The following is a 25,854-nucleotide window of genomic DNA, read 5'->3' as shown; positions in this document are numbered from 1 at the left end:
TAACTTTTTGCAGTTCTTTGTATATTTTGGATATAAGGCTCTATCTGTTGTAGGATTGGTAAAGATCTTTCCTAATCTGTTGGTTGCCATTATGTCCTAACCACAGTGTCCTTTGCCTTACAGAAGCTTTGTAGTTTTATGAGATCCCATTTGTCAATTCTTGATCTTAGAGCATAAGCCATTGGTGTTTTGTTCAGGAAATTTTTTCCAGTGCCCATGTGTTCCAGATGCTTCCCTAGTTTTTCTTCTATTAACTTGAGTGTGTCTGGTTTGATGTGGACGTCCTTGATCCACTTGGACTTAAGCTTTGTACAGGGTGATAAGCATGGATCGATCTGCATTCTTCTACATGTTGACCTCCAGTTGAACCAGCACCATTTGCTGAAAATGCTATCTTTTTTCCATTGGATGGATATGGCTCCTTTGTCAAAAATCAAGTGACCATAGCACACACACACTCTTAACAATCAGCAACAAAAGACACATTTCTAAATGGATGGGATATATTTATTTGTGCACTCATTTGATAACATATAAACGACAAGTAGAAAAATCACAATGATAGGATACTACTGTTCAAATAATTTAAATTGACTGAATAGTCGTAGCAACCTTATTTATAAAGACAAAAAACTAGAAATAATTTTGGCTATATTATATCATATATATGTTCTAGATTTAGTTAATATTTGGTGAGTAGAACAGCAGGGATAAATTATAAAAAGCAGTATTCTGAGTCAAAGAAACTAGATATGAAAGATGACACACTATATAATTCTATTATATGAGATTCCGAGAAAGGCAAAATAATACTGATGAAGCCTGTGGTGGTTAATCTGGATTGCCAACTTGACTTGAGAGGTGCCTAGGTTAGTAAAGCACATGGATGTTTATGAGAAGTTTCTGGAGGGGATTAGCTGAGATGAAAGATTCACTGTGAATATAGTTAGCACTGTCCCAACAAGCTGGATACCCAGACCGAGTGCAAGAGACTGAGAGCTCGTGGTGGGTATTCTCCTTGCTCCTTAACTACCTGGAAAGTGAGCAGTTTTCCTGCATTTTGCCCTTTTCTGCCACAAGGGACTTAATTATGAGTAAAATGAATCCTCCTCTCAAGTTCTTTCTGTGAGGTATTTCGTGATAGTGATGAAAAGCTAACACAAAGCCTAGTAATGGTAGTAGAATTTGGGGAGATGATTTCTACAAAGGCTCAAAACAGAACATTAGGGGTGGCATAAATGTTTATATATAAACTGTATATTTTTGAAAACTCAAAACTGTACAATTATTGAGTGCAAATTATACCCAAACAAGGCTGAACTCAAGCAAAACAAAAACCCTATACACACACCTAAACACAAGTCCAGTTGTGCACTTGCTAATCCTAAAGCAATTACATTTGAAGCTTTTTAGAATTTTTTTGAGGGGAAAGAGGATGGTGGATGACATGCAGCATGGTCTTGCTATAATCTTTGGGAGAATAAACCTGGGGAATCTAGATACCGCTATAAAAAGAGGTGGGTGTTTGCCCAAAAGTTCTGAGTTTTAATCGTAAAATATAATAGAATACCTAACAGAGCAGAATAAGAGAAATCTAGAGGATGTCCTGGAAGGATTGGCTCAGTTTGGGGTACTGTCTCCTTCCACTGAAGGAGTGCCAGTGCTATTACTCAGGAATGTGACTTGCATCTAGGAGCCCAGGAAGGAATACTTGAAAGTCAAGGATTGGAAACAGCAAGCGTGTTCAGACTACTCCTGTGTCAAGGATTGGAAACAGCAAGCGTGTTCAGACTACTCCTGTGTCAAGGATTGGAAACAGCAAGCGTGTTCAGACTACTCCTGTCAGGTCCCTCCCATTCGCTTCTATCCCTACTCTGTTTAATGCCCAGTGCAAGTTTAACTGTTAACATTTTCTCTTTTCTTCTCCCTGTTCTTTATTTCTTTTATCTCCTATTCTGTTTTTGAATGAATTCCAAGAGAATACAAACAGCTGCATAAAATGAGATTAATATGAGGTATGAAGATGGAATTCAGTAAAGAGAAATTAAGAAGAAAATCAATTTGAAATGCTGGAGGTGAAATATTCATTGAATCAGATAAAAAGCTCAATGAAAAGCTTCATCGATAGAATGGGTCAAGGGAAAGACATAATATTAGAGCTTTAAAACAAGGGAAATCTAGGATGAATTGGAATATTCAGTTAAAAAGAAAAATTAATAAGAAAATATACAAGAATGTAAAATCTAGGGACACTATGAAAAGACCAAATCTATGAATTGTGGATGCAGAAGAGTTTCATGCTAACGGCATAAAAACACTTTTAATAAAATCATAATATAAAACTTCCCAAATTTAGGAAAAGAAATGTTTATCCAGGAACAGGGGGTATTTAGGTTTTTCAATTCAAAGAAACCAGAAAAAAAAACACAAAAAATCCTCCTCAGGGGATGAGATTGGGGGGCTGTGTTGCAGAGGGAAACCGGAAAAGGATAACATTTGAAATGTAAAAAATATAATATCCAAGAAAAATAAGTATTATAATGAGATGGAACATGAAATATGAAAGTAAAAGGTTCTTGGACATTTGCAATCATTTTTTTCTAAAAATGGTTTTATTAAGGATGTTGTTAATATAGTATTGAATACATCCACTTAAAGTAAACATTGTTTTTAGTATAGACGTAGAATAGTATAGTTGTGAGTAAAATTGTAGAATATTTTCATCATCTCCAAAACAAAGTTCTGTACTCATGAGCATTCATCCATCATTTCTTCTCAAATATTACTCCATACCCCTGCCCTAGAAAAGTATCAATCTATTTTCTGACTATGGAACCTCTGGAAATTTTACAAGTAGAATTATGAAATATGAAATCTGGTATTTTCACATACTGCAGTGTTTTCAAGTGTCATCCTCGTTGTAATATATATCAGAATTCCTATTTTTAATATCATAAGATATTTCACTACCAGAATATGCCCCATTTTGTGTATCTATGGATTGATGGATGTTTTGGTTGCTTAGTTGATCTATCTTGAGTTTGATATGGACATTCCCGAATAAAGTATTATTGGACTATTAAAAAAAAAACCTCGTTGGGGATTTAGCTCAGTGGTAGAGCGCTTGCCTAGGAAGCGCAAGGCCCTGGGTTCGGTCCCCAGCTCCGAAAAAAAGAACCAAAAACAAAAAAAACAAACAAAACAAAACAAAAAAAACCAAAAACCTCTTCACACAAAATAGTTAAAAATTAAAAATGGAGAGCAAAGAAAACATCTGGAAAGTTGTGAGAATAACACAAGTCACATATAAAGACAGGCTTATCAGAATAAAAGTAGAATTCTCTGGAGAAACTCTAAAGACCAGGCAAGCTTGGAATGTGTATTTCAAGCTCTGAAAGATTGTCAGTTCAGGTAATTATAGCTAGCAAAACTATCTGTCATAGTAGAAAGAGAACGAGAAGCTTTCCATATTACAAACCAATACACGGAATTGATGGTCACTAAGGCAGCTCTTTAGATACTTGAATCATTGAGACTGAGAAGAGAAACATCCACAAGTCTACAGGAAAGGGTAGCTGTGCTGGAACAATAGTTGAGCAAATGAGCAATAAGAAAATACTAAGCCTGACAAAACTAACAAATCCATGCCTATCAGTATTAATGGTCTTAATTCCCTAATTAAAAGTTCAACATAAGCTTTCTATTTGCTGTCTTCAAGAAATGTTCTTTACCATCAAAGACAGCCACAAACCAAGGGTAAAAGGGTGGGAAAAAATGTTTCAAGCAAATAGAACTAGGAAGCAAGTGGATATCTGTTTTTATGTAACAAAATAGACTTTAAGGAAACAATGGAGAGAACATTCCCATTCTAGACACACACACACACACACACACACACACACACACACACACACACACACACACACACGATGTAAGAAAAACCAACACTGTAAAAGTTTACTTCAATACTTGTGGGAAAACTGCTAATTAAAGTCAAAGTCCACCATGACTGGAGAGCCTCTGAGCTCAGTGCAAAATGGGCAACTCCTGTGTTAGGAGGCCTTCTCCTCTGACCTTTTCTTGGGGATTCTAATCCCTTGCACTTGTATCTACCCAATGAATGACATGTAGCCGTAATTGGTTTATAGAATTAATTTCTTTTATCCTGATAAAGCCTGTTCAGCTAGCACCTGAGATTTCTGCAATGTTTCCCTGTGCCAATGAGGTATGCCAGGTCATGCCTAAGCCCCCAGTCAGTGACCTTTGCCCATATTGGATGTCCCTGCCCTTAGTCCCCAAAAACTTCATCAGCCTTCAGTCACTCTAAGTAAAGATGATCTACTTACTGACAAGCAGTCCCAGAGTGGTCACTCACCTTATATACTCACAGGGCTTCTGACACCTCTGCTCCCACTGCCCTCATGGACTGTATCGATGGATGCTCTGCGAGAATGGGGAGAACTACAAAGATCTCACACCCATAGGTTAGCTTCTCAAAAAGTAAAGAATGTCTGAGCTATATGACATCATAGACCAAGAAACTCTAACATCTATCTGCAGAATGTATATTTCTCAGCAACTTTCTCTAAAATAGATTTTATAGTAGGACACATATCAAGTCCTAGCAAATACAGGAAATTGGAACAATTGTTTTATCTCTGGCAACAAAGGAATAAAAATAGAAACCAAGAGAAAGAGAAACTATAGTACATACACAAACTCATGGAGATTGAACCACAGACTGTTGAAAGAGGAATGGATCATTGAAGAAATCAAGAAGAGAATTTTAAGAATCTATAACTAAAAGAATACAATACCTCTTAGATGCAAAGAAAGCAGCTATAAGAGGGAATTTTATAGTTATAGATGCCTACATTAAAGAAACCTCAAATAGCTTAATGATACACTATAGGACCTTGGAAGAATAAAAACAATAAGCCCAAAATCCATAGATAGAAATAACATGGCAGAAATTAATAAAGTAAAAATGAAAGAATCAATGAAAGATTGAGTTATTTAAAAAGATAAGTAAACTTAAAAGAGATAAACAAGATCAGTAAACCCTTAGCCAAACTAACCAAAGAAAATAGAAGGCATTAAATTAGTGATGGAAAGAGAGACAGTACAACAGATAACAATGAATTCTAAAGATTTTAGACTCTTAGGCTATACCTTAAAGAATTTATTTTCACTAAATTAGAAAAATCACATAAAAATGGATTATTTCTTAAATCATATGGCCTAATATTAAACTAATATGAGATATATAATTTAAACAGATCTATAATAACTATTAAAATAGATTGAAGTAGTAATTTTTAAAAAAGATCTTTAAACTAAAAACAGTGCAAGCCCAATACTGTAGTCTACCGGTCTTATAAAGAGCAACTAGCATTAATACTTCTCAAACTATTCCATAGAATAAAGACAGAAAGAATACTATCAAACTCTTTTTGTACAAAACCAGATAAAGACACAACAAAGAATAATATGTCCATCTCTATGATAAACAAAGACACAAAACTTAACACTAAAATATTTGCAAACTGAATTTCAAGAAGACTTCACAAAGATCATTCATTCATCACGATCATGTTGGCTTCATTCCTAAGATACAAAGGGAGGTCAGGCTAATGCAAAGCAATAAGCATATCACATAAAGGGCTTGAAGGGAAGAATTCACATGATCATTTTGCAGTAGATACAGTAAAGGCTTTTGAGAAAATGCAACATCCCTTTTTGATAAAAGCCCCAAAGAGACTAGAGATGAAAGAAATATGTATCAGCATAATAAAGACTATCTATGAGAAACATGTTAGCCAACCTCAGAGAAAAACTCAAACCATTTCCACTAAGACCAGGAATGAGACAAAAATATACCCTTCTTCAATCCCTACCCAATGTAGTTCATGAAGTATTAAATAAGACAAGGCACATAAACAGCTACACATAGGAAAGGGAGAAGTTACAGCATCCTAATGATGTTCTTATGACCCTTTACATAAATGACCATAAAAGCTCTTAGATCTGCTAAACACCTTCAGCAATTTGGACACAAAACTAACATATAAAAATTAGTTTAAATATAAATATAAACAAGAAACATGCACAAAGAACTAGGAAAACAATTATATTCACAGTTATCTGAAAAAAGATAAAAAAAAAAAAAAGTTGGAATAAACCTAAAAAATGAATGACCTTTACAGTGAAAACCTCCTAATGGTAAAGAAGGAAACTGAGGAAGGTATTAGAAGATCTCCCACGTGAATATATGGGTGAGTTAATATTGTGAACATGGCTATATTACCAGGGACAATTTACAGAGTTAGTATAGTCTGCATTAAAATTCTACTGCTACAGCCAGGCATGGTGGCCGGGCCTTTAATCCCAGGACTGGGAGGCAGAGGCTGGAGGATCTCTGAGTTCCAGGACAGCCAGAGCTACACAGAAAAGCCATTATCTCAAAGAAATAATAATACTAATTAGGCTTGTAAAGGTTATCTGTGGCTTTGGCTCTGACTATGCAGATATAGTCTGGCGCTCATAAACATAAATATGGTTCGAAATGCTTGTATGTCAAATGATCTACTCTCAGTCAAGAAAGTTAAAAATAGTGGGTTTTTTTTCTGCTGTTGTTGTTAAGTGTGTGTGGTGGCGTGTGTGAGGGAGGGCAGTGGTGCAGGAGCCTGTAGAAGACAGAAGGAGGTATAGTGAGAAGCATAAGTCTTCTGGGGAAACTGGGAGCCAAAACCCAGTCCTCTAGAAGAGCAACAAGCATTCTTAACCACTGAGCTGTCTCTCCAGCCCCAACAAGGATGATTATTTTAGGAGAGCTTTTTTCCAAATTTATTTGTGCACACTCAATTTTTAAAGACAACTTTATTAGGTTCTTTGGTGTCCATATTTAGTATGGAGTATTCTTTATTAATCCTGTAGAATAATGTTATACATGTCCCAAAATGGTCTTTATGATAGAAATGTTTTCCGATGTTTTTATGGTTATGTTGTAGACTTCTCAGAGTAGTCTTACCTGATAGAAATATTTTTCTGATTTTTTTTCAGTTTTTCTCATCTTAAACTACTTTCATAAGTAGTTTATGGTAATTTATGTTTACCATATTTATTCATGAAATAAAAATATATTTCATTAGTATAATAAATATAGTGGATAGCAAATAGGATAAGATTTCATTTATATTTATAATTGTATTTATAAATACTAGGTCTTTTATTAAATAGTCTCTTCTAAATTGTAATATTTTGTCTTCTTAACAATTATATTATCTCACGAGTTTCTTCATAGTGTTTATATGCCAGTTTTTTTAAATTATAACATTTAATTTTCCATTCATCTGTATTTTCAACAGAGATTCTTTTCTTGCACACCGAGAAAGTATGCGCAACATGATGAGAAGTTTCTCTGAACCTCTTGGAAGAGACTTGCTCAGTATCTCTGATGGTAGAGGAAGAACCCATAATCGTAGAGAACGTGATGGTGGTGAAGACTCCTTAACTGTAAGTAATTTTAAGGACAGCTAGCAAGAACGTTCTACAGAAACATGACTCAGGTGTTATGAGTTACATACTGATAGCGTGTAACTAATACTTCTATCGTGGAAATATTATATAAAAGGGGAGGCATTTTCCAAAGCTGACACCTGGAACAACGGACTGTTAATAGTATAAATTTGCACTGTGCTCTTAACACTTAGGATCATAAGGTTATACACTGTAAGCCATACTAAGCCATTGTTGCTTCATATTTCTTCCCTGATAACTTCCTTCCATGCACTAAACTAAAGTCAAGGAGGACTCCTGGTACCACATACTTTTAAGGTTTAAATACTAAAAAGGTCTAGTATGGTGTTTTATCATTATTGCATCACTCTAGACTTTCAAAACTTAGATTAACCTTTGTTTCAGAGGACTTGTGCCTTAATTAGGGTTTTACTGCTATGAAAAGAGACAACTCTCATAAATGAAAACATTTAATTGGGACTGGCTTACACTTTGAGAGCTTTAGTCCATTATCGTCATGGCAGGAAGCATGGCAGCATCCAGGCAGACACGGTGCTGGAGAAGGAGCTGAGAGTTCTACCCACCGAAGGCAGCTAAAAGGAGACTGTCTTCCTCAGGCAGCCGTGAAGAGACTCTCTCTTCCACTATGGTAGAGCTTAAGCATAGGACCTCAAGCCCAACACCCACCCGCCTCAGAGTGAACCATTTCCTCCAGCAAAGCCACACATACTAATAAAGCTACACCCTGTAATAGTGCCACTCCCTGGACCAAATATGTTCAGACCGCCATATTCCACTCCTTGGCCCCCATAGGTTTGTTCAAACACATGAGTCTATGGGGGCCACACCTAGCCGTAAGATAATGCAAAATATATTTAGTTCATCTTTAAAAGTTTCATAGTCTATAGTAATCTCAACAATGTTAAAAGTCCAAAGTTCAGAGTCTCTTCTGAGATTCATGTAGTCACTTAACCATAATCACCTATAAAATCAAAATAAAGAACATCATAAACTTCCAACATCATAGAATGTACATTACCATTTCAAAATGTAATAGTGGGGAAATACTAAATAAAACAAAGCAAGACCAAAAACCAGCTAGGCAAATTCCAAATTTTGCATCTCCATGTCCAAGCACTCTTCAGATCTCTAACTCCTTTCAGGTTTGTTGACTACCAAACACTTCTTTCTCTTTGGCTGGTTCCACTCTGTTTGCAGCTTTCTCAGCAGGTATCCCACGGCTCTGGTATCTGTAATATCTTGGGGTCTCCAAAGCAACTTCAACTTTACAGCTTCTTGTTCCAATGTCTGAAATCCACATATGATCTTTTAGGCTCCTCCAAAGGGTTTGGGTTATTTCTCTATCCTGGGATTAAAGGTCTAATGTCTATAGCACTCTAGGCTCTGATTGATTCTACCTCTGCTGCTGTTCTTGGTGGTCCTCCCAGGGTACTGATATTTCTAATACTATGGGGTCTTCTGCCACAACTAGGCTTCACCAAAAGCCTCTCAGGTTCTCTTTATGGTGCCAAGCTTCAACTGCTTTGCATGACCCCTTCAATCCTGGGCTATCAGCTGCAACTGAGGCTGCACCTTCACCAGTGGCCTTTCCTGGCCTCACATAGAACCAAGCCTCACCTGCTCTTCATAACCTTCAAAATTAGTACCACCTTGGTAGTTCTTTTTTTTTTTTTTTTCTTTTTTTCGGAGCTGGGGACCGAACCCAGGGCCTTGCGCTTGCTAGGCAAGTGCTCTACCGCTGAGCTAAATCCCCAACCCCCACCTTGGTAGTTCTTACACATTTCCAAGTCCAGCCAGGTACAACCTTGGCTATCTCTAGAACACATCTCCTTTGTGGCTCCCAGAAAACACTTCTCAGAAGATTTTGCCTCAGTGATGCTGGTTTCTTCTTAATTACCACTAATTTCTTAGCTCCAGGGAACCAGCATCAACTGTTCAATAGGCCTTTCTCTTCTGGACTCTAAAGCCAGGCCATGGATATGGCCAAAACTGCCAAGTTCTGCTGCTTGCTGAGGCTGGAACATGGCCCCCTTGTTATATTGTTACATCATCACCAGCCTTCTGTTTTCCAACTCCCTCACTGCCTAAACTTGGTTGTCCTAGAACTTGCTCAGTAGATTGACCTTAAACTCAGAAATCTTCATGCCTCTGTCTCCTGAATGCTGGGATTAGAGACATGGTCCTAATTTTTCTCTACTTGGAACTTGCCCTGAACTCAGACACATGAATGTCTCTGTTTCCTGGGATTAAAGGTGTAACCACCATGCCTGGACCTAAGCTCTTCATGGCCACTTTGCCTCCAGATCTGGATCAAAAGTGTGTGTCTTCCAGCCTAAGGTCTGGATCACAGGTGTAGTCTCCATTTCTGGATTGCAGTTCATTCCAGATTGAGTCCAAATGAAAACAATAACCAGGTAATAGTAATTCTTAATATGATATAAGTATCCCTTGCTCAACTGCAAAAGCATAAATAATAAGCTTAGCTGGGTTGGAACAGGCCCCAAAGTCACCACTTCCTTAATTGCATTACTAAAATTCTTCTCTTCTCAAACCCCTGAGCCAGGCCCCCAGAGTTCAAATTACCCTCATCACCACTGTCTTCTATATTTCCACTAGGATGGCCCATTAAGCCACACTTAAAATATTCCACTGCTCTCCAAATTCATAGTTCCAAAATCTACATTCATAGAAACAAAATCATGGTCAGGCCTATCACAGCAATACCCCAGTCTCTGGTACCAACTTCTGTTTTAGGGTTTTACTGCTGTAAATAGACACCAGGACTAAGGCAACTACTATAAAGGTCAACATTAAATTGGGGTTGGGGGTCCATTATTTTCATGGTGGAAAGCATGGCATCATGTAGGCTGAATTAATGCTAGAGGAGGAGCTGAGAATTCTACATCTTGATCCAAAGGCAGCTAGAAGACACTACGCTTGCCTACACAGTGACATATTTCCTCCAACAAGGCCACACCTCCTCCAACAAGGCCTCACTTTCTTTTTTTTCTTTTTTTTTCGGAGCTGGGGACCGAACCAGGGCCTTGTGCTTGCTAGGCAAGCGCTCTACCACTGAGCTAAATCCCTGACCCCACTTTCTTTTTTTTTTTTTTTTTTTTTTTTTTTTTTTTTTTTTTTTCCGAGCTGGAGACCAACCCAGGGCCTTGTGCTTGCTAGGCAAGCGCTCTACCACTGAGCTAAATCCCTGACCCCACTTTCTTTCTTTTTTTTTTTTTTTAAATTGCATATTTCTTTATTTACATTTCAAATTTTAGTCCCTTTCCCGGTTTCCTGTCCATAAGCCCCTTCCCCCCCTCCCCTTTTTCTATAAGGGTGTTCCCCTCCCCATCCACCTCCTTACCGCCCCCCCACCACAATCCCCACACTGGGGTTCAACCTTGGTAGGACCAAGGACTTCTCCTCTCATTGGTGTCCAGCAAGGCCATCCTCTGCTACATATGCATTTTGAAGCCATGGGTCAGTTCATGTGTAGTCTTTGGGTAGTGGTTTAGTCCCTGGAAACTCTGGTTGATTGAAGACCTCACTTTCTAATAGTGCCACTCCCTGGTCTAAACAGTTTCAGACCACCACAACTGCCTATTCTCATCAGGATAGGAGGGTAAAAACATTCAACAAATGAAAAGGCGAAGTTTAATATATGTGTTAACTATTTTGGGTTTCACCTCTTTTATTTTTCAGCCTCAGGAATGGCAATTACAGAATAATAAATCCATAGGAATTTATTAAAATGGATCTTGGCAATTGAAATGTATTTAGAATTCAGTAAACATGGTTGATCAATTCTAAATTACTAAAAGAATTCTAAATTACTCTAGAAAAATATTTTCATATTTTCTAAGCAATAAACTTAAAGAAAACAAAATAGTTTGGATCATCATAAAACCCGATAAATAAAACTACATGTGCCATTTCAAATAAAAGTAATCACACTTAAGTTACTTTCCTTTTCATTAGTAAATAATGTCATTTATAAGCGCTATATGTATAAAATTGTAAATTAATGCTACATACATATTATATACATATTTAATTTTCATAAAAGTTAAAAATTTTAAAAACGTTAAAGATTAACACCAGAAAAAATTGACAATGCAAGAGCACATTTGTTATAAGTATTGAAAATTATTTGAGTATTAAAATACTCTTTGTATCATACTTTTTGTAACTATAGAAAGCATGTATCTCTTTGGATTTATATGCATAAATAAGCTACTTATAGCCTTCTTGAAGGAGCAAGAGAAAACAATCTTCTTACCTTACATGTAAGCATACAAATGAGCCTGTGTATAATCCAGCTGGAAATGCACTGAAGATGTTTATACAAATCAGCTCTAAGTTTATTGGTCACCTATTGAAACAGAAATAAATGTCACTTTCACAGACACTTTTACTAAAAGCACTAAATGTTTAACAGAAACTGGAATGAAAAATATGTAGCCAAATAAAGAGATAATGCTTCTGTGAAACTGTAGTTGGCAAGATTCATTATTTCAAACCATTTGTATTCATCTTGCCAAAATTTCTTTAAATCAAGAGAAAAACACATAGAAGAAATGTGCTTGTATAAATGTCATGATTAAATTAAAAAGTCAAGTAGGAAGGTAATGAAGGTAATTCTGAATATATAGAAAGTCCAAGACCAATATTTAAATTTAAATCTAAAATTATTGGTCCCTTATCTTCCTGTATAATTGGGCTGATATAACAAATTACTTTAGGCTGAATGACTTTTAAACATCAGACATTTATTTCTCATAGTTTTGATAGACTGGTAATTCCCGTGTGTGTGTGTGTGTGTGTGTGTGTGTGTGTGTGTGTGTGTGTGTGTGTGTATACATACGTGTGCATGCTCGGGCTGGGAGGGAGAGAGAATGAGAATGGGGGTGCTTTCTGTCTCTGGTGAGTAAGGGTTTGTGTTTTGGTCTACTTTGTGCCTCTGTCTTCAGGTAGAGGACAGGCTCACATATCTGTTGAACACTTGAAATATGCCTAGTGCTCAACAAAAGCAAAATTGGACAAATGGGATGACATCAAATTAAAATATCTGTACAGTGATAATTATAAAATTATGTATATTTAGAACATAAACATGTTGGATGCACCAATATAATTCTTATTTCTATTTCTTGTAAGCTTCAGGGAATCCACTTGAATCCACCTCTAACTGGTCAAATGGGCTCAAAATAAGTACTGTCAGTTAGCAGCCTGTTTCCCTCCCCAACTGCCCATTCCTGAGGTTGGATCCATTTCCCTTTCCTAGGGCTCCCCATCCCTCCTCCTCCAACTACCAAGATAATGGGCCTAAGAATTTCAAAGTACACCCCCTAAAAAAAGTTTTCTCCCTAAACTCATATCCTCTGACATCCAGGTGCTCTCTCAGAGCCTGCATCCAGAAAAGCTTCAAAACAGTTCCCCACAGCCTCTCCGTCTATACGTTCACATCCTAGTCGCAGATGGGCCACAGAACCCGGACAGCAATGAAACAACCTTCCTGAACATTTCAGGAGGCAACACTCCAGCTTTTCGACCATACCCCAAGGCAAAATTGTACCCCAATGTCAACAGGAAGTAGTAGTCTTGGACAATTATGGTGTCCTTTATTCATTTATATAATTAACAAATGAGCTGGGAAGACCCAGTGGAAAGAGCCTGGTGGGTCCTGGACCCTAATAGACTAGCTGAGGATGGGAACTCATGAAGTCCTGAGAAATGTATCCAGCACAGAAAGACAGAGGGACAGAAGTGGTTCCCACCTGGCCAGGAAAGTCCTGGGCCATTGAGCTGGGAACTGGACTCCTCCTGGGTTTCGGCACTATCTTATAGGTTATGTCTCCACTGTGAAATGAGCCAATTCAAGCCACCTTCTATTATAATAAAGGCAGGTTTATTGGGACACTGCTCTCAGGCAAGTTCACTGGCCCCAAGGATTGAGGCCAGAGGAATCACCATGGGAAGACGGGGAGAGAGGGGAAAGAGAAAGAGAAAAAGAGAAGAAGACAGAGAGACCAAAATATCTGGATTATATAGGGAAGAGCCTCCGAGGAAAGGACAGCCCCCTGGGCTGGAAAGTTTAGGGTTGGGGGCAGAGTATGCCAGGTAGGGACTGAGGGATGCTGGGAGAACCTGGAGACCAGGTGTGCTTCGCTATGTAAAACATGAACATCAGTCCCTTGTCCCCGGGTGAAACCGAACACTGTCTACTTATATGATAAGTGATAAGATGATAATAAGGTGATTAACTATTTTTGTTTTGATTGGCTATGGGAGGAGTAGCCGATCTTTAAGAAATGCAATAGCAAAAGAAAACATTTTAATCCTAGTCATTATACTTTGTCTTGGTCTATAGCAAAGACTTTTTCTTTCAACTTCCTTATTTAAATAGTCATATTTTTAGTAGTACTGTGAATTCTTTATTTTCTGGCCAGGCAGATACAATGACTGATAAGCAGATAATTTTAAAAGTATGCACTGAGCATTTTTTATTAAAAAGTTCTGTAACGATGATACTTAAATGCAACCAAAATTTATTGTTTGTTTGTTTTGTTTTGTTTTGTTTGTCTCTCTTTAGGCAACAAATTTTTCTCTTGTGCCTTTTGGGAGGTTTGGTGGAATGGTTCGTGTCATGAGAAAATTACTTTAGCTACATTTTTTTAACAGACATTTTCATTAACTCAAGCAGAGTGAGTTTGTGTGCATCTCACTAACTTCCATAGTGGCTTTTAGGCTTTGTACTGGAGACCGCTGTTACCTGTACCTGAGTGCTTAGGCGTGGCTTTTCTTTTCTTTCCTTTCCTTTCTTTCTTTTTTAATATTTAAGGAACTTTTATTAAAGCAAGAATTTTATAATCCAAATTATGTTTCCGGCGTGGGTTTTCTAAAGTACTTACCAGAGTTGTTAGGGTCAGAACCTGAGCTGACAGCACTAGCAAGCCAGGCTTACCCGCTGATCTTCAGTGGGCCATTAAACGGACAATAGTGAGCAGCTGAGATAGAAAAAGATAGATGTATTTGATGTCGCCACCTTGGGAAGAACTAAGAGATCTATCCAGAGACCTGCACAACTCCATCCTCAGGGTTGTTTTGTGAGATTTCAATGGACTACAGGGAAGATGTGTTATAAGTAGGCAGTCCTGGTCAATACTCTCTCCTGCCAGATCTGACAAGATGTCATAATTATGTGATATCTTTCTCTGGGAGACATGTTCCTCCACTGGCCAGTGCCAGGCTTCAACCTTTTTATTTTCTCACCATGAAATTCCTGCAGAAAATACAATTTATTGATGATTATTTCAGTAGCCAGAGAGGCACAGATATGTTATTTTAGAATATTTTCATTTCTATCAAGATGGTAAATTAATCAAAATGTATAATATCAATCTCCAAAAATGGAAAAATAGGTATTAAGGGAACATTCACTTGATTTCCAAAGAGACTCAATAATTGTATTTGAAAGCTGGACTTCCACATGAGCATGATAACTCTCCACCGACACTCTCCAGGCGACAATGTACAATATTTGGAAAACTTTTCTCTGACTTTGTTGCCAAGGAATTTTTGTTTTGTCTTGCTTCCTACACAAGCGTAGCTATTCTCTAGCAGACCTTGTCACATTTTAACTTTGATCTGCCTTACTAGTTTCTAACACCGAAGAGTAATCTAAGGATTGGAACACGGTGAATTTAGAATATTTGTATTATAGTCTCATGAGAAGCCTCTTTTCATTCCTTTGCATTAGATCTGAGTTATCGGTATTTATGAAGTCTGAGATGTAACATTTTTCCTTCCTGAAGGACGTGTGACAGAAAACAAGCAGTGTATCACAAAGATAGTAGTACTGAGCAAGTTCCCACTGTGGTACATACAAACACACACCCCCACAGGACACACCCACCCACAGGACATACACACCCACAGGACACCCCCCCCCCCAGAACACACACACCCACAGGACACACATGCACAGGACACACACACCCACAGCCTAAAACGTTTGTAATGGTAAGGTTCAATCAGAGATGACTTTTAAAAAATTAATTACGTGTTTATGTCGGGAGGGGGGTATTGTACTCATGAATTCGGTACCCATGGGGGCCAGAGAGAGAGTCAGACACTTGGGACCTGGAGGTAGAGCTATAGACAGTACAGAGCTGCTTGGCTTCTGGGAGCTGAGGTCCCATGTAAGGAAGAGCAGTATGCGCCTTCCGAGGCGTCTCCCTAGAGAAGACTTTTGAAACCGTAAGGATTAGTGAGATGATAAGAAAAGCTTGGAGGAAAAGGAGAACTCTGGTTTAAGAAAGCCAAGAGATGCTATATACGATATTTATATACACAAAGCATGTGTTTATGTATAATATGTATACCTAGGAGTATAATTTGTATGTGTATGCAGCGAAATTCTCTAATTTATGTTGGCTGTTTGAGATTTTGTGTATGCTTCTTTTTCTTTATCAAATAACTCTTACTGGATATTCCTTAAATTATTTTCTCTAGTTGATTACTGCATGATTATCTTACAGTAAGTTGGGAAATTTTTTCATCTGTTTTGGGAAGACTTATTTACATCCTTGATGTAATTAATATACCTCCTAATATCCTGTAGCATGCAGATGTCAACCCTTTTCAGACAATGGATCGGATGATGGTAAATATGAGAAACAGTATACAGGAGTTACAAAGAAACTTTGTAAGTACTAAAAATAAACTGATGAGAACATTAATCTTAGTTATTGGTATCTTGTATTATAGTGACTTTCAAACATCTTTAACTGTAGTTAAATAGCAAAAAAAAAACTAATATGATTAACACATACAATACTTAAATAATTTGTACCTGAAACAAATGTTTAAGTATTATATTATATCAAGATATTATATCAGCTTGCTGATATTTTCTTTTTTTATTGGATTTTTTATTTACATTTTAAATGTTATCTTCTTTACCCCACCCAACTACCCACCCCTTTCCGTCTCCCCGCCCTGACATTCCCCTATACTGGGGGGTCCAGCCTTGGCAGGACCAAGGGCTTCTCCTCCCTTTGGTGCCCAAGAAGGCCATCCTCTGCTACATATGCAGCTGGAGCCATGGGTCTGTCTGTGTACTCTTTGGATGGTGGTTTAGTCCCTGGGAGCTCCAGTTAGTTGATATTGTTGTTCTTATGGGGTTGCAAACCCCTTCAGCTCCTTCAATTTTTTTCTCTAACTTCTCCTATGGGGACCTCGTTCTCAGTTCAATGGTTGGCTGTAAGCATTTGCCTCTGTATTTGTCATGCTCTGGCAGAGCCTCTCAGGAAACAACTATATCAGGCTCCTGTCAGCATACACTTCTTGGCATCAGCAATCTCTCTGGGTTTGGTGACTGTATGTATATGGGCTGGATCCACAGATGGTGCAGGCTCTGAATGGCCTTTCCTTCAGTCTCTGCTCCAAACCTTGTCTCATATCTCCTCCTATGAATATTTTTACCCCTTCTAAGAAGGACTGAAGCATCCACACTTTGGTCGTCCTTCTTCTTGAGCTTCGTGTGGTCTGTGGATTGGGTAATCTGAGCTTTGGGGCTAATATCCACTTATCAGTGAGTGCATACCATGTGTTTTTCTTTGTGATTGGGTTATTTCACTCAGGATGATATTTTCTAGTCAATAAAAATCTTATAATTATATTCTCACCTATTTCACAACCTATAAGTCTGAAAAGTCGCATTAGTAAACTTATACAATTAAAAAATACAACCTCAATATATTCTTCTGAGCCTGTTGTAAATGAACATTTTCTATAAATTTACATATTTTATCATTACCTTTTCAAAAACTCATTGGATGCTAGCAACTGAATTTTAGTATTAAAATTTTCTGAAAACAGAAACGGTTTATATGCTAGATTAGATCCATACACTCTAAATGTTTTAAACAATTACTAATACTTCTACTGCTCTACTTATAATAGTAGGATCAAAACAAGTAACTTGGTTTAATCTGAAGGTGACCTATTTTATTCCAATGACCGTTGGAATTCTGTGGATCATTTAACAATGCCAAAATCTATCAATCTGGTACCCAACGAAAGCATGAAAGTCCCTGGTACATACCTAATAACCTGATCTTGGTTGGCAAGGCTGTTAGAGGAAACAGCCTCTGCCTAAGGGACTCTAGCATCTTTATTTAAATTTAAGCCACACGAACTCAGATTATGTGAGTCACATAATCATTCCTTACAGGAGAAGTAGAAATTACCACTAAAAATGAAAGTAGATTAGGACACCAGGTTCCATTTGCATCACTATACAGCTAATAGTGTTGCTTCTTGGCATTCAACTTTCATATTTGACTAGAATCTTAATTTACAATTTCCTTTGTCTCTAGGGCCAGCTTTCAATGGATCCAAATGGGCATTCGTTTTGTTCTTCCTCTGTTATGACCTATTCCAAAGTAGGAGATGAACCACCAAAGGTTTTCCAGGCTGCAACTCAAACCCGTAGGGCTCCAGGAGGAGTAAGTGCTTATTACTGTTGTGTTTTAGATGAAGTCTTATTGGATAGCCTCATCTGGCTTCAAACTGCCCCACTCCTGCTTCAGTCTCAAAGTCTGAAATTGCTGGTAGAAACTATCATGCCTGGCATTGAGGAATTTTTTAAATATTCTTAGTGTTTTAGGAAGTTATAGAAAATATATCTTGTCTAACAGTGTTAGGGACAGGAGGGAGGCAAGGTGATAAGGTGCTCATCACTATGGAAACCTTGAACTTAGAATAGACATCAGGGGAGCTTTGCCCCAAGAGCTCTGTGGAGATGAATGTAAGAAGAGGACGAAAGGAACCCGGCTGGCCATGCTGCTAAACCAAGGTTAGAATAAAAGGGATAATACCTTAAGAGCAGGTCAGAGAACCAGCTGAAGTTTATGGTCTAGGCATTTATTAATAAATAATTACTCTCAGTCATTATTTCTGGGAATTAAGCAACAGGGAGGAAAAACAAATTTTTAAATACTGACCCATAGTAATGAAAATTCTTGGCTTCTACAAACTGATATGAAAATTCCCATTTTTCTATTACCTTGCAGATTACAGTAAGATTTTAGAATCACTGAATAATGACTATAAAGTAATTCTGAATTTCAATTTTGACATACAAACATACCTGTTAGTGATCTCTTTGCATTGTTTAGCAAATTCACTGCCATTTTAGTTTGCTGAACATAGTGAAGTCTTAAAGTAAACTATTATAGATGCCACATGAAAATCATATTAATGATCTTTGGAGTTGGTAGGTAGGCGTCATGAGACCCAAGCCCTTCAACATAAGCAGTGAGTAATTACACTTATTGGCTTCTATCCATTACACATTGTCAAAGACAATGTTTAAGATTTTATATAACTTACTCTTATTTTTTATAATTTATTTATGTAACCAAGTTTTGTATAACATTGTTTTAATATTTTATTATGACTTAGAAAAGATTAAGTTGTAAATAGTTGAAGAAATATTAGTGATTTTATTACCACATCATGTTGATAATAGAACTGGGTATAGTTACTCATTAATTATACAAAATAATGGACATTGGAGGCAGCAAGCCCATGGCCTTACTTCATAAACAGACCCTGAAGAATATAGAATAGAATCCATTCTGAAATAGATAAGTATTAACTAAATAAATTTCACTGCACTTTTAAAGGTAAAAGAAACCAGAAAAGCGATAAGAGATTCTGACAGTGGACTAGAAAGAATGGCTGTCGGTCATCATATCCATGACCGAGCTCATGTCATTAGAAAGTCAAAGAACAACAAGACTGGAGATGAAGAGGTCGACCAGGAGTTCATCAATATGAATGAAAGTAAGTCATCACACACACACACACACACACACACACACACACACACACAATTGTCAAAAGTAGTTGAAATAGCAGCTACATTTCTAGAATTTCATGGATTTTAATTTTTATTCAGATAGCTTACAGAGAATGTGTAGGAAATTTTTATCAAAATTATACAATTGTGGTTCTATCATCTAATATACATTTTTATAACAAAGTACAATTTGTTAACCTGAGATACCAATCTGGTTTCTTATACGATGATAAAATTAAAGATTTTGAGGGTTTTTTTTAGTAATATCAATAGGCAAAATGACCTTTTTAATTTTTTGATTGTCAAGCATCAAATAAAAAGTTTAAAGGAACAAATAAATGTCAGTCATAGACTAAACTGAACTGGTCACACAGCTGCCTGCACCCAAATCCCGTGGGAGGGAGAGCTGGACCTCAGAAGTGCGGACACTCCTGGAGAACTCAGAGGAGACTACTCTCTGCTCACATTCCTGACCCAAGAGGAAATCGCCTAGTGCCATCTGTTCTCCTTGGGCACAGGAACCTAGGAGCAGTCAGGGGCAGGACTCCCTTTCGGATTCTGCCTGCGCTGGGAGCTGAAAGCCGACAAGAGTGCCTACACACCTGAGAACTCCCTGTTCCCAGACCCAGTTAAAAGAAAACAGGACTACAGCAGTGCTGACACAAAAGCCACTGTCATACACAGCAAGACAAGCTAACACCAGAGACAATCCAATGGCAAGAGGCAAGCACAGGAACCTAAGCAACAGAAACCAAGACTACTTGGCATCATCAGGGCCCAACTCTCCCACCAAAGAAAATACTGGATAGCCAAACACACTGGAAAAGCAAGATTTATATATAAAATCACATTTAATGATGATGATGGAGGACTTTAAGAAGGACATAAATAACTCCCTTAAAAAAATAAAGGACGGGGTTGGGGATTTAGCTCAGTGGTAGAGCGCTTGCCTAACAAGCACAAGGCCCTGGGTTCGGTCCCCAGCTCCGAAAAAAAGAAAAAAAAAAAAAAAATAAAGGACAACACAAGTAAACAAGTAGAAGCCCTTGAAGAGGAAACACAAAAATCCCTGAAAGAATTACAGGAAAACACAACCTAGCAGGTAAAGGAATTGAACAAAACCATCCAGGATTTAAAAATGGAAATAGAAACAAAAAAGAAAGCACAAAGGGAGACAACCCTAGAAATAGGAAACCTAGGGAAGAGATCAGGAGTCATAGATGCAAGCACCACCAACAGAATACAAGAGATAGAAGAGAGACTCTCAGGGGCAGGAGATACCACAGAAAACATTGACACAACTGTCAAAGATAATTAAAACACAAAAAGCTCCTAGCCCAAAACTTACAGGAAATCCAGGACATAATGAGAAGATCAAACCTAAGGATAATAGGTATTGAAGAGAGTGAAGACTCCCAACTTAACGGGCTAATAAATATCTTCAACAAAATTAAAGAAAAAAAACTTCCCTAACCTAAAGAAAGAGATGCCCATAAGCATACAAGAAGCCTACAGAACTTCAAATAGATTGGAACACAAAAGAAACTCCTCCCATCACATAATAGTCAAAACACCAAATGCACAAAACAAAGAATATTAAAAGCAGTAAGGGGAAAAGATCAAGTAACATTTAAAGGCAAACCTATGAGAATTACACCAGACTTCTCACCAGAGACTGTGAAAGCCAGAAGATCCTGGGCAGATGTCACACAGACCCTAAGAGAACACAAATACCAGCCTCGGACTACTATATCCAGCAAAAACTCTCAATTAACATAGATGGAGAAACCAAGATATTTCATGACAAAACCAAATTTACACAATGTCTTTCTACAAATCTAGCCCTACAAAGGATAATAGATGGAAAACTCCAATACAAGGAGGAAAACTACACTCTAGAAAAAGCAAGAAACTAATCTTGCAACAAAAACCTAGAGAGACACACAAACATAATTCCACCTCTAACAATGAAAATAACAGGAAGCAACAATCTCTATTCCTTAATATGTCTTAACATCAATGGACTCGATTCCCCAATAAAAAGACACAGATTATCAAACTGGATATGCAGTGAGGACCCTGTATTCAGCTGCATACGGGAAATACACCTCAGAGTAAAAGGCTGAAAAACAACTTTCCAAGTAAATGGTCCAAAGAAACAATTTTCAAATTCATTTGGAATAACAAAAAAAATAAACAAAAACAAGATAGTGAAAACTATCCTCAACAAGGAAAGAACTTCTGGGGGAATCACCATCCCTGACCTCAAGCAGTATTACAGAGCAATAGTGATAAAAACTGTATGGTATTGGTACAGAGACAGGCAGCTAGATCAGTGGAATAGAATTGAAGACCCAGAAATGAATCCACACACCTATGGTCACTTGATCTTTGACAAAGGAGCTAAAACCATCCAATGGAAAAAAGATAGCATTTTCAACAAATGGTGCTGGTTCAACTGGAAGTCAGCATGTAGAAGAATTCAAATCAATCCATTTTTATTACCCTGTAAAAAACTTAAGTCCAAGTGGATCAAGGACCTCCACATCAAACCAGATACACTCAAACTAATAGAAGAAAAAGTGGGGAAGAGTCTCGAACACATGGGCACTGGGGAAAATTTCCTGAACAAAACACCAATGGCTCATGCTCTAAGATCAAGAATTGACAAATGGGACCTCATAAAACTGCAAAGCTTCTGTAAGGCAAAAGATACTGTCATTAGGACAAAACGGCAACCATCAGATTGGAAAAAGATTTTTACTAATCCTACATCTGATAGAGGGCTAATATCCAAAATATACAAAAAACTCAAGAAGTTAGACTCCAGAGAATCAAATAACCCTATTAAAAATGGGGTACAGAGCTAAACAAAGAATTCTCAGCTGAGGAATGTCAAATGGCTGAGAAGTACCTAAAGAAATGTTCAACATCCTTAGTCATCAGGGAAATAGAAATCAAAACAACCCTGAGATTCCACCTCACACCAGTCAGAATGGCTAAGATCAAAAACAAATGACAACAGATGCTGGTGAGGATGTGGAGAAAGAGGAACACTCCTCCACTGTTGGTGGGATTGCAAACTGGTACAACCACTCTGGAAATCAGTCTGGAGGTTCCTCAGAAAACATTGCACTACCTGAGGACCCAGCTATACCACTCCTGGGCATATACCCAAAAGATGCTCCAACATACAGCAAAGACGCATGCTCCACTATGTTCATAGCAGCCTTATTTATAATAGCCAGAAGCTCTTCAACAGAGGAATGGATACAGAAAATGTGGTACATCTATACAATGGAGTACTACTCAACTATCAAAAACAATGACTTCATGAAATTAATAGGCAAATGGATTGAACTAAAAAATATCATCCTGAGTGAGGTAACCCAATTACAGAAAAACATACATGGTATGCACTCAGTGATAAGTGGATATTAACCCAAAACCTTGAATTACCCAAGGTACAATCCACAGACCACTTGAAGCTCAAGAAGAAGGATGACCAAAATGCAGATGCTTCACTCCTTAAAAGGGGGAACAAAAATATTCATAGGAAGGGATATGGAGGCAAAGTTTGGAGCAGACACTGAAGGAACAGGCATTCAAAGCCTGCCCCACATGTAGCCCATATATATATATTTGGTATATATATACCAAAACTAGATAAGATTGATGAAGTTAAGTGCATGCTGACAGGAACTGGATATAGATGCCTCCTGAGAGACACATTCAGAGCATGTCCAATACAGAGATGAATATTAGCTGCAGACCACTGAACTGAGAACAGGACCCCTGTTGGAGGAATTAGAGAAAGGATTGAAAGAGTTGAAGGGGCTTGCATCCCCATAAGAATAACAATGCCAACCCTCCAGAGCTTCCAGGGACTAAACCACTACCCAAAGACTGACCCATGGATCTGCATATGTAGTAGAGGATGGCCTTATTGGGCACCAAAGAAAGGAGAAGCCCTGGGTCCTGCCAAGGTTGGACCCCGAGTGTAAGGGAATTTTGGGAGGGTTGGAAGGCGGGGGTGAATGGGGAGGTGAACAACCTTATAAAAGAAGGGGAAGCGGATGGGATATGGGGCTTATGTCTGGGAAACTGGGAAAGGGAATAACATTTGAAATGTAAATTTAGGGTTGGGATTTAGCTCAGTGGTAGAGTGCTTGCCTAGCAAGTGCAAGGCCCTGGGTTCAGTCCCCAGCTCTGAAAAAAAAAAAAAGAAAAAAGAAAAAAGAAAAAGAAATTTTTTTTTTAAATATCCAATAAAAAAATCAATCATAACTTCAATCCCAAAATACCACTCAAATTTTGATGAATTTCTTTTTAATAGTTTTAGGCATGTATAAACATCTTTTCAACTTGATTACTTTGCTATTTGTTCATACTGTGCTCAATTATCCCACCATTATAACTGCAAAAACCTATTATTTTTCAATGGTATTCTAAATGTTACCTAAAAGTTTCATTGTAAATAGATTATAACTTCTACAGTTTGTACAGATAATTTTAATTTCTAGTACATATAAGATAATATACATAATACTAAGCAAATCTTTGTTTTCTAAATATTTGTATTCATTCTTCAATGCACTTAAACCCTTCCAGTGCCTAACTTTTGTCATTATATTTTAAATTATATTAAAATTACTATTATATTATATTAATTGTCAATTATATTAATTGACAAAGTATTCATTTTGTCCAAATACACATTAATCAAGCTTTTATGCTTTAATTAAAATTGAATTATATTGAAATGTCAGTACATGTATCTTAAATTTTCAGAAAGTACTTTGAATAATGTTTTATCATAGTAAAGAGCTTAAAAAGTAATTCATCATTCAGAAAAAGAAATTATATTTGAATTAGCTAAAAATTACTCTTATGGGCAGGTTAAGTGGTAATTATTACCAAATCTAACAGCTCAAGTTTAACCTTTAAAGGTCTTACCTGGTGAGAGAGAGAACCTACTCTTAGAAGTTGTTGTATAGGCCAAAACACATGCACAAACACACATATAGAAATAATAACTATGGGACTCGAGACCCCTTATGAACAACAATGCCAAGCAACCAGAGCTTCCAGGGACTAAGCCACTACCTAAAGACTATACATGGACTGACCCTGGACTCTGACCTCATAGGTAACAATGAATATCCTAGTAAGAGCACCAGTGGAAGGGGAAGCCCTTGGTCCTGCTAAGACTGAACCCCCAGTGAACGTGATTGTTGGGGGGAGGGCGGCAATGGGGGGAGGGTGGGGAGGGGAACACCCATAAAGAAGGGGAGGGGGAGGGATTAGGGGGATGTTTGCCCGGAAACCGGGAAAGGGAATAACATTCGAAATGTAAATAAGAAATACTCAAGTTAATAAAAAAAAAATAATAACTATAATAAAGTATTCTTATGCCATAAGAGAAAGCCAAATAACTTGACCTTTCTTTATTATAATAATTGTGATCTTATTAAGAGTCGCCTAGAGTGATGGGTTAGTCATTAAGACTACATTCTACTCTTACAGAGAACCCTAGTTCGAGTTCCACTATGTAGAGAGCAGAAGGAAGCCCTAAATGAGTGAAGTCCTAAATGAATGTATATCATTGATGTGGGTACAGCCATGACAAGGACCAAGGCCTCAGACCGATGAGAAATTGGCAAAAGCATTCCCTATATGGGTCAGCTTAGGAATTGGCAAAGCCTTCTTCCTCACGTCCAAGTTTGAATGTTTACAGTGTGTCCAAAAGCTAGCAACATCAGCTTCCTTCTCCTGGATGTCTTTGTAGATTCAGACTACTTGTCTACAGATGCCTCTTGTACACCTCTAGCTAACCCCTCCCACTGTGCTGCTCAGTAAAAGCAGTGAGGTTCTAGATGGTTCTTTGGGGGTAGTTGGTGCTTATACCCCTTCTGATCCCAGCTTTCTGTTTGTGGGTCTACTTGCCATTTTTTAAATCCCTTGGAGGCCCTAGTCAGGGTTCCAGGGTCACCCTGTGTGGGATGCATCATCAGGTGGCTCACAAGTACTTTTAACTACAGCTCCAGAGAGATGCCTCTGGCCTCCAAGGGCACCAGCACTTGTATGTGCTTATCCTCACATATAACTTAAAAGATAAGTTATATATAAATATATGTATGTAGATATATATACACTGAGGGTTTTGTAATGGTCAATATGTTGGAAAAATCAAATTTAAGATGTTTTTATAAAGGTAATCTAAAATGCATCTATGTGTTTTTATGGCAGTTAGTTTATGACGTCATGATATCACAACTTGTAAGGAAACTGACACCAAGGTAAGAAGTCATTAGGAACATGAAGAGCTGAATAAAAATGCAAGCTTCTGAAGAAGTATCCAAGAACATAGAAGGCATTATGGTCTCTGTGAAATGATTCAGAGCATCATGGTCATTATGAGGTGATTCGAAAGGAGATTTCATAAATGA

At 37.6% G+C, this 25,854-nt stretch overlaps 1 protein-coding gene across 1 annotated transcript in view; it reads left to right on the top strand.

Moving 5' to 3' along the window:
- Mlf1 (myeloid leukemia factor 1) overlaps window positions 1-25,854 on the top strand; it is a 33,650-nt gene that overhangs the window by 5,491 nt on the left and 2,305 nt on the right. Inside the window, exons 2-5 of the mRNA XM_032896733.1 lie at window positions 7,368-7,515; window positions 16,160-16,243; window positions 17,919-18,047; window positions 19,230-19,389. Coding sequence (XP_032752624.1) covers window positions 7,368-7,515; window positions 16,160-16,243; window positions 17,919-18,047; window positions 19,230-19,389 — 521 coding nt within the window. The remainder of the gene's footprint in view (window positions 1-7,367; window positions 7,516-16,159; window positions 16,244-17,918; window positions 18,048-19,229; window positions 19,390-25,854) is intronic.

This window comes from Rattus rattus, chromosome 3 (genome assembly GCF_011064425.1).
Source record: "Rattus rattus isolate New Zealand chromosome 3, Rrattus_CSIRO_v1, whole genome shotgun sequence".
Classification (NCBI taxonomy): Eukaryota; Metazoa; Chordata; class Mammalia; order Rodentia; family Muridae; genus Rattus; species Rattus rattus.
The sequence above is the reverse complement of the archived record's forward strand: the minus strand, read 5'-3'. Positions and strand labels throughout refer to the sequence as shown.